The 15,388-nt window shown below is 35.8% G+C and overlaps 1 protein-coding gene and 2 long non-coding RNA genes across 3 annotated transcripts; all 3 read right to left on the reverse strand.

The window, feature by feature from the left end:
* Positions 1-5,311: 5,311 nt before the first annotated feature.
* Positions 5,312-6,127, reverse strand: LOC119554195. Its single transcript, XR_005219802.1, has 3 exons — positions 6,060-6,127; positions 5,567-6,005; positions 5,312-5,512 (listed from the first exon to the last, which is right to left on the reverse strand). It is a non-coding gene; the product is annotated as an uncharacterized LOC119554195 (long non-coding RNA).
* Positions 6,128-6,351: 224 nt separating this feature from the next.
* LOC119554712 lies at positions 6,352-6,624 on the reverse strand. Its single transcript, XR_005219833.1, has 2 exons — positions 6,561-6,624; positions 6,352-6,504 (listed from the first exon to the last, which is right to left on the reverse strand). It is a non-coding gene; the product is annotated as an uncharacterized LOC119554712 (long non-coding RNA).
* A 1,874-nt stretch (positions 6,625-8,498) lies between these two features.
* Positions 8,499-8,826, reverse strand: LOC119554716. The gene is made up of 2 exons (XM_037865729.1): positions 8,755-8,826; positions 8,499-8,676 (listed from the first exon to the last, which is right to left on the reverse strand). The coding sequence occupies exons 1-2, from the start codon at positions 8,786-8,788 to the stop codon at positions 8,591-8,593; spliced, it is 120 nt and encodes a 39-aa protein (XP_037721657.1). The 5' UTR covers positions 8,789-8,826; the 3' UTR covers positions 8,499-8,590.
* Between the last annotated feature and the right edge of the window lie 6,562 nt (positions 8,827-15,388).

Consider the following 15,388-nt stretch of genomic DNA (forward strand, 5'->3'; position numbering starts at 1 on the left):
CTTATATAACCAAAAGATACCATGTGATACCTCTTTGATTTCCAATAAGTGCCTCTCGGAAATCACAGAGAAAATGCAATTTCTATTTTGACAGATGCTTTTTGCCTCCTGCAGATACTTTTGATTATTCCTTGTGTCTCGAGAGAAAATCAATTTTTAATTCGACAGCTGTCGCTGGAAATTGATCTGCTGCCGCAGCGAAAAGCTGCAAAAGTATCTCTTGGATGCACATTTCTTCATCGCACTTTGATTAGAGGGAAATGAACCCATGCCAAGTCATTCATTCGATTGCCAACTCATATTTCCAAGGCTGGGGTATAAAAAAAAGGGATAAGCCCAGCTCCTTTTTTTTTTATCATTTATCTTGGTTGGTGGTCCCCGCGAGTGTTTAATTAAAGTTCTCCTCGCTGCGTGGGTGGCTGCAGTTTCTTTTGTGATTTTTATTTATATTCTGATACTTATTTTGCTGCAGATTATTTCCTTTCTGTATTTTGGGAATCAGCTTCCATTTGAATTTTTTATTAAAAATCTTTCGGCGGATGTTCACCGAATTCGAGGGAAAGCGACTGTTGTGAGCGCATTTTAATGTTAATTTTGTTTGAAAACACGTGCACAAAAATGTAAGTAAACCGAAAGAATACTTGAAACGCTTCAAACAAGTTAGTCGATGAGGAGATACCCTGTTTTTCTAGGTTAATCCATAACCATACATATCATTCAAAATTGTAAATTTTCAGGGACTTTGCTATCAAATAAATCCATATCCCAAAATTCATGTCATTCGTACTTCGATCTCAAAAATAATAGCAACTAAAGATATGAACTTTGGGATATGAGCACCTAATGATATTTTTTCCCAGTAACATACTCTATAATACCCTTAAAAACTCTTAGGTATAAAAACAAAATATAAAAACAGGCCGACAAAGCTCAAAGAAAGATAGTGTTGAATGTCATTAGCGCTCTGTCGCCCATGGGTTCTCAGTTCCGAGTGTCGAACAGAGTTGGGGGAGTGAAATCCAGTTAAGTCGAGAAATAAAACCGAATAAAAAGTAGTCAGGGGGGAAAAGTAGATAGGAGAAGAGCGGGCGGGGCCTTACACATCCGTAAGTGGCCAAGTTGATGACCGGAAACGGCAACAGTTACACATATATGAAGAAACACCTGAGGCTCGGCCGGAGTTAACGAAGAACGAAGGTGGAAAAGTGGGAAAATGGTACCTTTTCTGGCTCTTGGCGGAATTGATTGTCCACCCACACAATGCGGCACGAATGACACAGCTGGGCACAGCTGCAGCTTTTTGAATCCAGCTCTCAGCTCTCAAGTTCAGGGCAAAAAATTGGCAATTCAAGCGCAAAGCTGTCAACTGTGAAAGGAAAAGATGGTAGAGGTCCCACTGATTTGAGATGGTTTCACTGAACTGCTACAAATATGTTTAAGGTTAGTAAAATATATATTAAAACTCGTTTAACCTAAGCTCAACTTTAAATTATAGTGCAATAACAAAGATAAGTTACAAATTTAACATAGCAGGTAAAATAAATTATAAATTCCAAAAGAGTTACGTACCATTGCCAAAATATTATTGAAAAACTTAACAAATAAATCATGGTCAAAGAATTTTATATACTATGTATTTCTAAAACTTCTCATCAGAATGCTCTTTTTTTGGTCGATTTAAGCTATGAGCCTTTTTGTTTGCTGTGTAAACAGGGCATTTTTGCAAATGGGCCAGCAGCATGCACAGATTTCTTTTAGTTTCATTGCAAATCACTGCAGATGCGGCGTTTAAAAATAGCCAACATGTCACCAGCCAAGCAACGAGCCCAGTAAAAAGGGACAGACTAACTGAGTGCAACTGCATCAATGCGGCAATGAAGCAGATCCAAAAGCAAACTGACAGGGCGGAAAAAATAACAGCTGATTGGGGGAGTAAAAATGAAAATGATAGAGTGTATGAATACCCTAACATATTTTAAAATTTTTTTATTTTAATAGATTGCACCTTCGCGACTTTGTCCACGTTTAAGAATCTTTTTTTAACAAAAATTTGAATGCAGAAATTAAGATAGTTCGGGATCCAATAATCAAGTTTGGGTTACCATTCTGAAAGCTATTAGAATTAAGGAAAAATCTATAATGAAAATGGGGGTAACATTTTGAACTTCGCTTAAAAGAATTATTGCAATGTAGAATAATAGAGAATTCAACCCCAAAATTTATAGAAGTATCACTCTTCAAAATCGGGATCCAATTACCCAAGTTATGCAATCTAGAAGTGCAGATTTGGGTTCCCATTCTGAACAACATTGGAAATACGGAAAAATCTAAGATGAAAACGGGCTTAAAATGTGACCCTCATTTAAAAGTAAAATATTGATATCGAATATTAGAGAACTCCTCCAAAAATTCAAAGAGGTATCCCTCACTTAAATCGGGATCCAATTACCCAAGTTATGAAACTTAGAAGTGCAGTTTTGTGTTTCAATACTGAAAGTCATTGGATATACGGAAAAATCGAACATAAAAACGAGTTAAAAATGTGACCCTCTTTTAAAAGTAAAATTTTTATGTCGGATATTAGAGAATTCCTCCACAAACTCATAGAGGTATCCGAAGTATAAATCGGGATACTTTAACACAAGTTATGAAATTTTGAAGCGCAGTTTTGGGTTCCAGTATTGAAAGCCATTAGAATTACGAAAAAGCGAACATGAAAATGGGTTTAAATTTTGACCTTCGTTAAAATGAAAAAATTGATTGTAGATTATTAGAGAGTTCCACCACAAACTCATAGAGGCCCACGTCTAAGACGAGATCTTATAACTCAAGTTATAAAATTTTGAAATTCAATTATGGGTTCCAGTATTGAAAGCCTTTGGAAATACAGAAAAATCGTTCATAAAAATGGGTTAAAATGTTGACATTGATTAAAAGAAAAATTATAATATAGATTATTAGACAATTTAACCACAAATGGAGGTATCCTTCTCCACAATCGGGATCCATTTACTTAAGTTAGGAAATTTATAGGTATAGGTCTTGGGTTTCCACTTGTTTACATTGTATACAACTCCTACATGGTTTTATAGTACATGTAGTATTTATACTTAGTATAACGTAATGACATTAAATCTCATATAATAAGAGATAACATCATAAAATATTGGGTATTGTTTTTATTACAAGCCCCATAATATATTAATATACTCCCGATACATTGCTGATTCAGCTGGAGTCGTTTTGAGTTTCCAGGTCGTGAATTTTCCGCAGCTCCTCCGCGGATTCCGATTCGCTTTGATAAAGCGCGCCCACCGAACGTTTTGGGGCAATGGATTCACTCCAGACTTCATGTGCCGATGCCTGCAATGCCGGGTGACAATTGGAGTGGAGGGGCTGCAATCCGCAGGGGAGGAGGGGGAGGATCTGCCGTGGAGGTGCGAGTAGGAGGTGGGCGGGATGGGGATGGGAAAGGGGAGGGACGCTTGTCGTGTGCGTGATGCGCATGAGCGAAGCGTCATTGCGCCTTAAATGGGAGCAGCACAACTTGAAGCTTGCAACACGGCTCACAATGATGCACTGCAGCACACAGAAAAAAATGGAAGATCAATAGAAAATGTTCAATTTTAAAGTTTTTTTCAAAATCTTATACGATACGATACGTTGTACGATCTCTTTTATAGTCCTCCAGGTTATGGTGTTCCTATTTTTCATAATATTCAATTAAATATAAATTAAATAATATTATTATATTTATATTATCTGTTTGTTAAAGATGGCTTCATTCTTTTGCGTTTCATTTTGTTTTAGTTATATATTTGGTTTGGAATAAGATAAAAGATTTACGAATCCGAAAAGCTCGGGTCACGGTCTGTCATATCATTTATATCATCATATCATCATATATCACATATAGTTCGTGTACCCATAGACTTTATAAGAAGGATCGTATTATGGTTTCCAAAATAGTCCGAATTTTGAGTTTAAATATAAAAAATATAAGATAATATATGATTTAAAGAAATTACACTATTTTATCTCTGTGTAGGCACAGAAAATTTAAAGGGAGGAGTAGTTGAGGTACCAAGACGGCAAAGAAAGGGGAAAACAAAGAGGGGATTTTGATCGCACGGAGTGGGCTGGCAATTTTTAGACATTTCTCATTGTGCTTATTGGCATTTGTCTGTGCAGCGATGCGTTTATTAAAGTCGGGGGTGCTCTATGGCATATAGGAATGGGATTCCCTTCATCCTCCATTCCCATTTCGTTGCCAAACTGAAATTGGCGTTGCCTTTTTTGGTAGCTCTTTTGGGGTCGCCCCTCTTTCGACATTGACAGACCCATAATTCTTGAAAGGGGCCATTGTATCTCCCTCCCAAACCCCCCTTTTTGGACGTCTCCTTTTGTGAATTATTGAAATTGCGCAGTTTTTGCGATTGATCTCTGACTGAGCTGCAGTTGCAATCGGCCTGTTTTGCTTCTGGTTCGTTTTATTGGCATCGCAGGGAGTCGGGATTCAGGGTCAGATCCGATGCCAGACTTGGCCGGCAATCAATCAATCAGAGAAATAACCAAGATATCGCCAGGAGTCGCATGCCTCCACCTCCCTCTCTCTTCCCAGTATTTTTTGTATTTTTGTTGGGAAAGTCAAGCGAAAGACTTCATAGGGCCACGTCAGATGGGCTATTGGGATATTTATGACAGGGTCTGACACTACCAGTCACGAAGGAGCCCAACAGAGATTCAACCCAAAGTGTTTTACAGGAGCAGGGAAAATGGAAAAATCAAGGAGCACCGAAGTGGATTTGAATTTTTGAAAAGACATCAGTAAACAAATACATTTTTTTATTAAAGTGTAACTTTTTAGTCTTAAAAGAAGTTCCCTTTATCATTGGCTTTAAAAACTATTGAAACTAAAGAGTTGTTCATTAGTATTTTTTAACAAGTATATATTTTTAAAGCAATTTATCAAATTCAAATTTCACCTTAAAATGTAAGTAATAATATAAACTATACAACAAAAGTAATGCGTAAAAAGCAAACCGGCTACTAATCTGAATATTCAACCGGCAAATACATTTAATATGGGTTTTTTACCATCTGTAATTGAATTTTGCAGATTTAACAACCATGCAAATTCCGTTTTCATCTAACGTAAATTGATAGTTACAATTTTGTAATTTGTAATTGTAAATTTTTATCAGTTCTATTATCATATTCATTATAAAGGAATTTTTATGCCTCTATCAAATTGATATAAATTTGAAATCAAAACAAAAAAGGCTTCCCACAAATATAAAATTGTATTAAATACATTAGGCACATTTCTAACCTTTATTGGTAAGAGTTTACCTAGTACATTGAATCTTAATATGTTCACCAATGACCTTTAAACATACATATGTAGATTCTCCAGGTAATAGCTTTTATTAACTTGGTTTCCAGCCCTTGCAATCTCCTGGACATTGACCACCTGGAGGTTGCGGCATCGCAAGTGATAGCATTGCAATTCCTGTAAAACATTTTTTATTGTTAGTCAGTTTTTGTTTAAAAACGGGAAACTTACCAATAAAGGTCACAAATGAAAAAAGGTTGCCCATAATATCACGTCCTCTACAGTTTCTAATTCTTTAAACGCCTTTCAATTGAAGCAAGGGTTTTATAGATCAAACAAATTAGTGCTGGAACATTTCTCATTTATGATTATGCACGGCAAATGTAAACTTCACATTAAATAATTATCAACTTAGTATAAATTTAATATCAAAACATAAACGCTTCCCACAAGTAAACATTTTATTAAACACATTAGGCACAGTTCTGTCCTTTTTTGGTAAGTGTATACCTAGTACATTGAATCTTAATATGTTCACCAATGATCTTTAAACATATATATTTAGATTCTCTAGGTAATATCTTTTATTTACTTGGCCTCCAGCCCCTACATCGTCCTGGACAATCTTTAGCCGGAAGGCGCGGCAACGCAAGTGCTAGCAATGCAATTCCTATAAAAGGGTTTTTATTGTTATTCAGTTTTTGTTTAAAAAAGGAAATCTTACCAATAAAGGTCACAAAAGAAAAAAAGTAGCCCATAATATCAAGTTCTCTAGAGTTTCTAATGTATTAAACGCCTTTCAATTGAAACAAGAGTTTTATAGATCAATCAAATTAGTGCTGGAACATATCTCATATACGATTATGCACGGCAAATTGAAACTTCACATTAAATAATTCATTTAGAAATTAAACTGCACAATTAAAAGGTTAAGAATTACAACTTTTTTTTATTATTTGTATAATCATAAAGTATAGTTTTAAAATCAAAACAAAAACGATTCCCACAAGAAAACATTTTTTTTAACAATTGAACTTTAGTTCTGTTTTTTATTAGCAAGAGTTTTCATAGTTCGGTGAACTTTTATTAAGCTAGTTTCCAGCCCTTGCATCCTCCTGGACAATTTTTACCTGGAGCTTGCGGCATCGCCATTGCTAGCAATGCAATTGCTATAAAAGGTTTTTTTTATTAATATTCAGTTCTAGTTTAATAACCAAAAACTTACCAACAAAAGTGACAAATGACGAAAAGTTGGCCATAATACGTCTAGATTTTCTTAATCAATAAAAGCTTATCAACTGAAACAAGGGCTTTATAGATCAACAAAATTAGTGCCGGAACATTTCTCGTTAACAATTATGCACGGCAAATTGAAACTTCACATTTAGTAATTGATTTCTTAAACTGTACAAAATATATGCGAGAAATTAAAGTAAACAATTAAAGGTTAAAGGGTGCTAAGATATATGACACATAATATATATAATATGACTTTATGGCATTAGAAAAGTTTCACTGACGTGGATTCATTAAATTTTCAGACCAAAGAAAATAAACCTTGCTGGCCCTGATCTGGATCAAGTTTCTATATGCCATATAAGCTTCTTTCAAAATTACGTAGTATTAAAATCCATTTAAATTCCATGCCAGATTACAGTTTCGATCTAAAGTCAATGCCAAAACATAAAACAAACAAACCAGAAGGCAGATTTCATGCTGACTAAAATAAAACATCCACAAAAAATGTTTTTTTTTTTGAAATCAGGCTCCTTTGAAATTCCATGGAGAATTCGATGGAATTGTAATGAAAACAGAAAATGGGACACCGCAGAACCGAGCGTGAGGATGAAAGGAAATCAAAACCAAAAACAGAAACTGTGGGGGGAAATCAAAACGAACCGAGGGGCTCCAGAGAAAGATCCCACAGAAATCTGGGAATAAAAAAAAAGAAATGAAATGACACTTAATGCTCCACTCCACAAAAAAACAAAAGGAGAATGAAGAGTTTGCCTCGCGAGAAGCGGGGCAATAAAATGGCCAATTATGACAAATTTCGAAATGAATGCTGGTAATGCTCGAAAAGCATTTCAATCTCTTTCCACTCGAGAACCTCTCAACGTCATTATTAGCACCCGTAAAACCTCCACCACCAGCTAAAGCTGTAAAACCCTTTCTTCTGGCCAGCAATTACGTCATTTTCTCCAGCATTTTGACCCGATTTCAAATAAAAAATGTACAACTTTGTTGTATAAAATGTTTGTACTTGTATTTCAAAAGTAAACTGAAACCAAAAGATGTGAATGAACTTATTAAACTTTCTTCCCGGTTTCTTAGCCATTATAAAAAATTTCTTAATTTATAAGATCCCTAAAATATTATTTTCAAAGACACCTTTATACTAATCTATAAATTTCCATGTAAATACACAAGGTAATATTGTAAAAAAATTGTATACACCTTGAACCTCTGAAAATCCAATAAAAAAAGTCTTGTTTTCTCCTGCAATGTAGCTTAAATTATGGTCCTCTATAATAGGGTAACCAATCTGAAAGATCGCTGAAAGAGAGAAGTCAATTCCCCTGCCAAGCATTTAGCCTAGATTCGGTTTGAATCTTGCAAAGTTCAGATTGTGGGTCAAGTAATTTCAGACTCTTCCGCCTTCTCCACCTCCCTCGCTGTTTTTTTTATTTTTTGGTGCTCCTCCTTCTGCCAACCGATCGGCAATTATCCCGCAAACGATTTTCACGACTTTTCCTGATCTTCTTCCAAGTCCTCTACCATCTATCTCTCCTTCTCTTTCTGTGGAACAAATTTATTTTACCTCAAAAATAACCATTAACAATTTTTCTCTACTAATCTTTGCATCTATTGGCCTGGCCAATAACTTCGCCTCTTTCACTTCCACCACAGAAATCCGATCAGAGTAAGAACAAAAAGTTTTCCATTAGAAAAAATTGCTTTAGGAAAATGGTTAGCAATGTATAAAAATGTCAAAGATCGCATCGTTCAAATTAATGATCGGTACCGTGGCGAAAGAGAATTGGTGCACAGAAAAAAATAGTCGTAATATATTTATAATTTATTATAATCATTCAACATCTATTTATAAAAACTGTTTTTATTTCATTAAGAACCCTATTCAAAATTATAAAAACGGTTTTGGTACTTTTCTAATACCATACAAAAGTTCTTCAGTTTATTGTAAAATAAGCTTAAACATTTCAACCAATAAACTTAACGCATATGTATATGTATTTATTTGCCAAGTTTTGTCCAGGTACTGCAACCACCTGGACAACCATCATCAGGAGGCGCGATCGCCAGTGCTAGCATTGCGATGGCTAAACAATATTATTATATATTTATTATATTATATTATATTTAATTATTCAGTTTCGGTTTCATGGCCTAAAACTTACCAATAAAGTTTACAAAGAGTCCAAAGTTGGCCATAATGTTCTGACCTCGAGATTTTTTCCGGAAATACAACGATTTTGGTTTTACACAGGGTTCTTATACGATCCAAAAATTAGTAATGGAACATTTCCCATTTACAATTATGTATAACAAATTGGTATATTATTTTAAAGGTCAGAAAAATTAATATTTTTAGAAGTAGGTATCTTATCGCCTTCTAAATCCTAATAAGAAAGTACGTATTCGGATAGCAAGAGCGAATTATATTACTCATTATTTATTTTTACTATACAACATTACCAGATCCTAAACATAAAAATCTCGTATTTTGTTTTCTAAGAAGTAAATTCTGGGATTAGCCTTGAAAATTGTTCTTTGTGTGAATGGGAATGGCTTAAGAAAGTGGGTGAGGATAGACTTTGGCAACAGTTTGGTAGCTGAAAAGCACTTAATGACGTCATTACAAGCCAGCACAGCACGTGCTCTTCCTCTGGCAGAGGAGAGAAATGAAATAAAAATTCAAATTTGAATTTGAATTCAAATTTTCTGCTCAGGGGTGTATCAAGTTCCATGAATATGCAAATTGCTAAGAACCTAGGGTGTATAGAAGTTGGGATCGTGGTGTTGTCGTGCGTGAATTGTAAATAAATTTATTGCGCTCGCAATTTTTCTCTATCTTCCTCCCGTTGTTTCAACTTGTTGGTTTACACTTTTGGTTTTAATGGTTGGTTCATGCAGAGTTTGAATAATAGTCGCAGTTTCGCCATTGTATCTATGGGGGGAAAAAACATACATAAGTAATTTCAGTCTGGCGAAAATACCCACAATGACAAATGATTTATAAAGCCCTGGGGGAAGTATTTGGATTAGATGGGAATCGGAAGTTCTAAAGTGACAATCCCCAACGAAAATCGATTTTAGCCCGAAAAGTATTCAAATTGAAATTAATGAACTTGGCAAAGGAACTTGTCTGGAATACCAATTATGGGAAAACATTGCCAATGAATTTCTAATGATATTCCAAAGTATTTTTAGTAATTGGAGAAACATCTTAAAATGTATTTATATTAAGTTAAACAAATATCACCTCATATAATTATAATTTTTTGGAACCCATTTGTTCTTATAAAGTAACCATTTAATTATCAGGTCAATGACCAGCAGTTTTTAGCTTCATAAGTACTTGGGAATTATTGCTGTTCTGTTGAGACTCGAACATTTGAGATGCCTGCACAGAAGCAGCAACGTGGAGTATATCACAATTCGCGGCGGGGAAACCCCTTCTGAAAGGCATTCGATTTCGATTCCCTGGATCCCAGAACTGGATACTCCTCCGGTCATGGCCATGGTCATTAGTCTGGTCGCTCGTCTCAGAATTCCTCCATCTGGCATTTCAATTACAACAGATCCAGCGCGATCTAGACCTAATTGATTGACTGCGGCGCAGGAAGGTGCTGATAATATTTATACCACGTACGATTTGGATCCTCTGGCTCCCGCACAGAATGCAATTAAATTGCATTTTCCACAGAGAACAATGAGCAATTTTCAAAGATTTCCACGCCGGCACTCAGCACGTTTCCTACATAAACCATAAGCACCAACAAGTAGAAGATGATGATGGCGGTGGTGCAGCTGCTCCAGCTTCAACTTCATCCTCCTCTTTCCTGAGTTTTCACAGTTTTCAGAGAAGGAAAAATTATCTTGAAGAGGGCAGGAGGCTGAAAACGGTAAACACGACTCGCAAAAGAAGCAAAGAGGGATCGCGGTGCAAGTAACAAGTGCAACGTGGCACATTTTCGAAAGCTCCTCCGCCACTCACGATTTTCACCCCAGGCAAAAGCCACCAGGCAACATATATTTTACCCATTCCCTCTGCTCGTCGGGACAACGGGGGTCTTCTTTATATCTGAGGGCGTTTGTAACAAGGAAAAATAATTAATTCCCCAACTCATAAACCTTTAAGGATCAACAGGCCAGACCAACGAAAACTATTAAACAATAATTGTCGCATTAAATTGTAACCTCAGGTTAACAAAAAATCATTGAAAAATCGAATCTTACAACCTGAACCATCATTATAAAAATCTATTATTTTATAGGAATAGAAATATAAATTGAAACAATTTTTGGTATGTATGTATGTATGGTATGATATAAAACTTTTAACAAAACAAGAAACGGATCTCCTATTAAACACCAAACCAAAGTTAATCTTCCTCTTTGAGGTCTTGAGACCTCATGACACCTGCTTGATTTTTGAATAACTAACTGGTAATATAGAGACAATACTGTCTGCTGGTTAAGAACATCTCATAAATTGAAATACTAGTAATAATTAAAGTTTTGGTTGCCAGGACTTTTAAAATAAAGTTAAGTTCAGTCAAGTATTAGATTTCTGTATCTCTAACTATTTGAACTACTATAATATGATGAAAAAGAGAATGTAATAATGTAAAGGATACCTTCTTAGTCGCTATACTTTCTTCCATCACTCCAACTTCGTTTTTTTTTTTGCTTCTTTTAATGGAGGATTATCCAGCAAAACAGTTGCAACAGTTGCATCCATCAACTGGAGAGCGGTGGTTTCTGGTGGTGGGGTGGTGGCCCTAACTTGGTTTCTTTTTCCTAGGTTTTCTTCTTTTTTTTTTTGTAGCTGTAGTTGTCAACACAAAAGTTTGCCGACCAAGGAGGTTGGCGGGATAAAAGCAGAAGAAATCTCAGCAGGCGGCGCCCAGTTGAATGAACTCAACGGAAAAGCTGAAAAATGGTTCAGTTTTGTTGGTCTTGCTGCTCGCATTTTTGTTGTATTTTTTTGTTGAGTTTTTGCGGCCAGGTAATGATGATGTTGCCAACGCAACGCAGCCAGTTCCCTGTGAAAGGAAACGGGGCCAGACACAAACGCTGGGGCAAAATCAGACTACAGAATAGCAGGAGAATAGCAGCACAAAGCACTGTGGAAAGCAGGAAACGAGCCACAATAGGACAACACACGGGATGTGATGGCATGCACTTGAAAAAAATATTTCTAAGAACACCTGTAACTTTTAGCCCAACTCAATTTGTCTTAAATTTAAATGGGAAATATTTTTCAAGGGCTTTTTACATTGAAAATGCAATATGTATTCTAATAGTTTCCATAAAATTTAAGATCTCTATAAAAATAATTATTTTGATTGAAATTCACCTCGAAATGTATTTTAATATAATTATTAATATTAACCGTAACAAGGTTCTTAAACTTTTTAAGTTCAGATTTATACAAAATATATCCATACATTTAAAAATAGTTTCATTATGACTTTATATAGGAATTTAAAGCAAGCGCTTACATTAAAAAGGAAAATAATTTTTTAAAAGTTTAAAATTTTTTCAAAACATTCAGAAGAGTGAAACATTTTAAATAATTAAAAAAAAACATTTTTAAAAGAAGTTATTTTTAGTTTTCAAATTTGTTTAATTCATATAATTTTTAAGTCATAAGTAGTTAAACCTTTATCCTTTTTAAATACGATCTATTAGATAGATAGATTCATAGCATAGCATTTATTTTCCGTGTGTGTTTTCAGATGTACCGCCACTGGGAGATTGGAAATGGGAGGGATCGTTCGTAGCAAAGGAGGTGGAACACCAGCAATTGGAACAGGAACTGTCTTAATCCCACAATCGATGGATAGTGAGAGGCAGAAATACGCTCCAGCAAACCATCGAAACCGACTGCGAAATCCAACTAAGAATCGATCGATTGTGCAGTGCGGGGGAGCTGGGCAGATCATCGAGGAACTACAAACATCCAATCGCATCCAGCAGATGCAACTGCGGCAGAAGCAGCCGCTGCCCTGGGGGCATCATCATCACATGCTGGCTAACATTTGGTAGCATCTCCATTGGGGCACCATTGCTCCTGACCAGCTTCTCCCACTTGTAAGTCAATGGCGTGTAAAATAGCTGGCGGGCATTGTCCGGACATTTGGACAGCGAACAGACCGTGGACACACGGATGGACAGCCGCAGAAACGAGACGAGACGGCTGCTGACTTTTGCATATCCAGCTAGTCAGAGATGATCAATCGGAGTCACTTTTTACACAACCAAAAAAAATATTTTTTTAAATTAAAAAAAGTTGTATAACATACGACAAAAAAAAATATATGTATATAGTTTTTACATAGCATAGGAACTACAAAGGATATGTAGGATAGGTCACTATTGTTGGAAACCATTTAAAATATTTCGAAGTTTATATTTGAGATGGTCACACTAAAAAAGATAAATGAGGTTTAAAATCCCTGTTTTATACCCAAAACGTTCTTCTCTTAGTTTATATTTGAGATGGTCACACTAAAATAATAGAAATGAAATCTAAAGTCCCTGTTTTATACCCAACAAGTTCTTATACCATTCCTAGGATGAAGTTATCCATGTAACCATTCCAATACCTAGCTCATCTCTGGCAGCTGGCGGGGATCTCTGGAGCAAGTGAGCGGCAGCAATTGAGTTGATCGAGGAGCCCCGAGCCCCAAGTTGCATGTGGCTGGAAAATCAGAAGTTAAGCAGACGCGAAATGCAGCTGCCGTTCGATCGCCAGATCGAGATGATCATGATTATGGGGATCATAATTATGGTGTTGTTATGGGTTCTGAAAGCCAGTAGTTGTTGTTGTTGTCGTTGCCACTTGTGTTGGCCGAGCTGTGCTAAAATTTAATAAGTGCTAAAATAATCATCGCTAGCTTTATGCAAACTTGTTGCAATCATTATGTGCTATTGTTGTAGTTCTTGTTGGCCGAGTCAATGAACTTGGCCAGTACTCGCAGTGGTTGCTGTTGTTCTGTTTGTGCAATGTGTGTAATTCAAAGCGAAATTATAATGTTGAAAAAATTGTGGCCAGCGAAAAACGAGTTGTACACCATGCCCATTTCCATTTCCATTCCCCCTATTTCACAAACTACTACTCCAATGACCCCACTTCCTATGCCCCCTAGCACTTCGTCCCTTTAAAATTCCCTTGCTTGGGGTACTACATTTTTAACAGACTTCTGTTATTAATATAATATTCAACACTCCGAAAGATAGCCTAAGAGCTAAAAGGAATTATATCACTTTTAAGTTTTACCAATATTTCAATTAAAAGTTTAGTTGCTCTTTAAAATAGTAGTCCATATAAGATACAAATAAAACAGAGCTATTTTTTGGTTCGCAAGGGTACATTAAAATTCGTTTTCCTAAAGCCGTATATACCTTCTTATGACACATAGAAAATTCTTGTTGTCGCCGCATTTTGTTGTTGCTTTAAAGTAATTAAATAAAATTATGTTACAGACCTGTCTCTTTTTTCTGGAAAAAGAAGCCGCCCCAAGATGAAGAGTGAGTTGACAAACGCTGACACGCGAAAAAAGGGGGGAAAGCACGCGAGCGAGCCTGGTAAACATAGACGTATAAAAATAGTTTTAAATGCAAAATGGCATTTGACAGGGGAAAGATGGGGGAATCGAGTGTCATGCACTTGACGTCATCTGGCCAATTGAATGGGACATCATTTGATTAGCACTAGCTGGTTTAATGATTTTATAACTAAAAAAAGAATATGTTAACCAAGAAAATAAAAATATAAAAAGCTACAAATTCATACAGGGGTTATAAACATAAAGCTTGAAAACCCTGTAGTTCTTAAATGTCGATTATAAAAGTTGATCAATTTTAAAATTCTACCCCCTGTAGACACAAACCAACTGTAGAACTTCTATATCTGCCCACTTTAATCAGCCTTTTTTTTAATTTTCCTCTACAAACGATTCCAGCTCTAAAACAAATATCTTTATCACAATTGAAATATCATTGCAGCCAAGGCGAAGCCCGAGGATGAAGATCGAAACAAATTGGCTGAGCATTAGAAACGCATAAAACTTCATTAAGCTCGTATTCTACTTTTCCATTTACCAGCAAACATAATAACGAACTGAGCGCGAGTGCAGCTTTTACAATTAACTCGAAAGACCATAACAAAAAGATACGAGGCCGCTAGATAGAAAGATGAACAAAAGCAAAAACAGCAGAAACAGCAACACAATCTATGATGACGAGGGAATGGCCCCCAACCTGGACATGCAGTGGAAAAATATTAGCAGATCTTAAGAAAATAATTAATAATATATGTTAACATTATAACCTAGAAAACCAGAGAAATTCTAATCTTTAAATGGGATCCATAAGGTTTTATCATTAAACACAGGTCAATCAACTTTAACAAACCTACACTATAGATCTGAATCTAATTAATTATGTATATTGATTGATTGAAATGGATTTTCCTTAAATCAGAATGTCAAGATTATGTAAACAGCAATCATTAATCATTTAATTTGAAACTTTAAAGATTTTTTTGTGTGCATAGTGCAACAGTTGCGCCGCTTGAGAGCATCCGTTTGTTGAAGTCCAGGTACGGCTTTTATTATTATCATTGTTCTGCCTGTGGTGGTTCTTTAGGCCATATCTGCTGATGTTTCTGCCGCAATGAAAGTCGACAAACTCCGGCTACGAAAAACAAACTCAAGTGAATTGCAATGATAGAGAGCCCAGTCAGCAGTAGAGCCATCATAAAAAACAGAGGCAACCGACATAGAAAACTATAAAAATATA

The sequence above is a fragment of the Drosophila subpulchrella genome, chromosome 3L (genome assembly GCF_014743375.2).
Source record: "Drosophila subpulchrella strain 33 F10 #4 breed RU33 chromosome 3L, RU_Dsub_v1.1 Primary Assembly, whole genome shotgun sequence".
Lineage (NCBI taxonomy): Eukaryota > Metazoa > Arthropoda > Insecta > Diptera > Drosophilidae > Drosophila > Drosophila subpulchrella.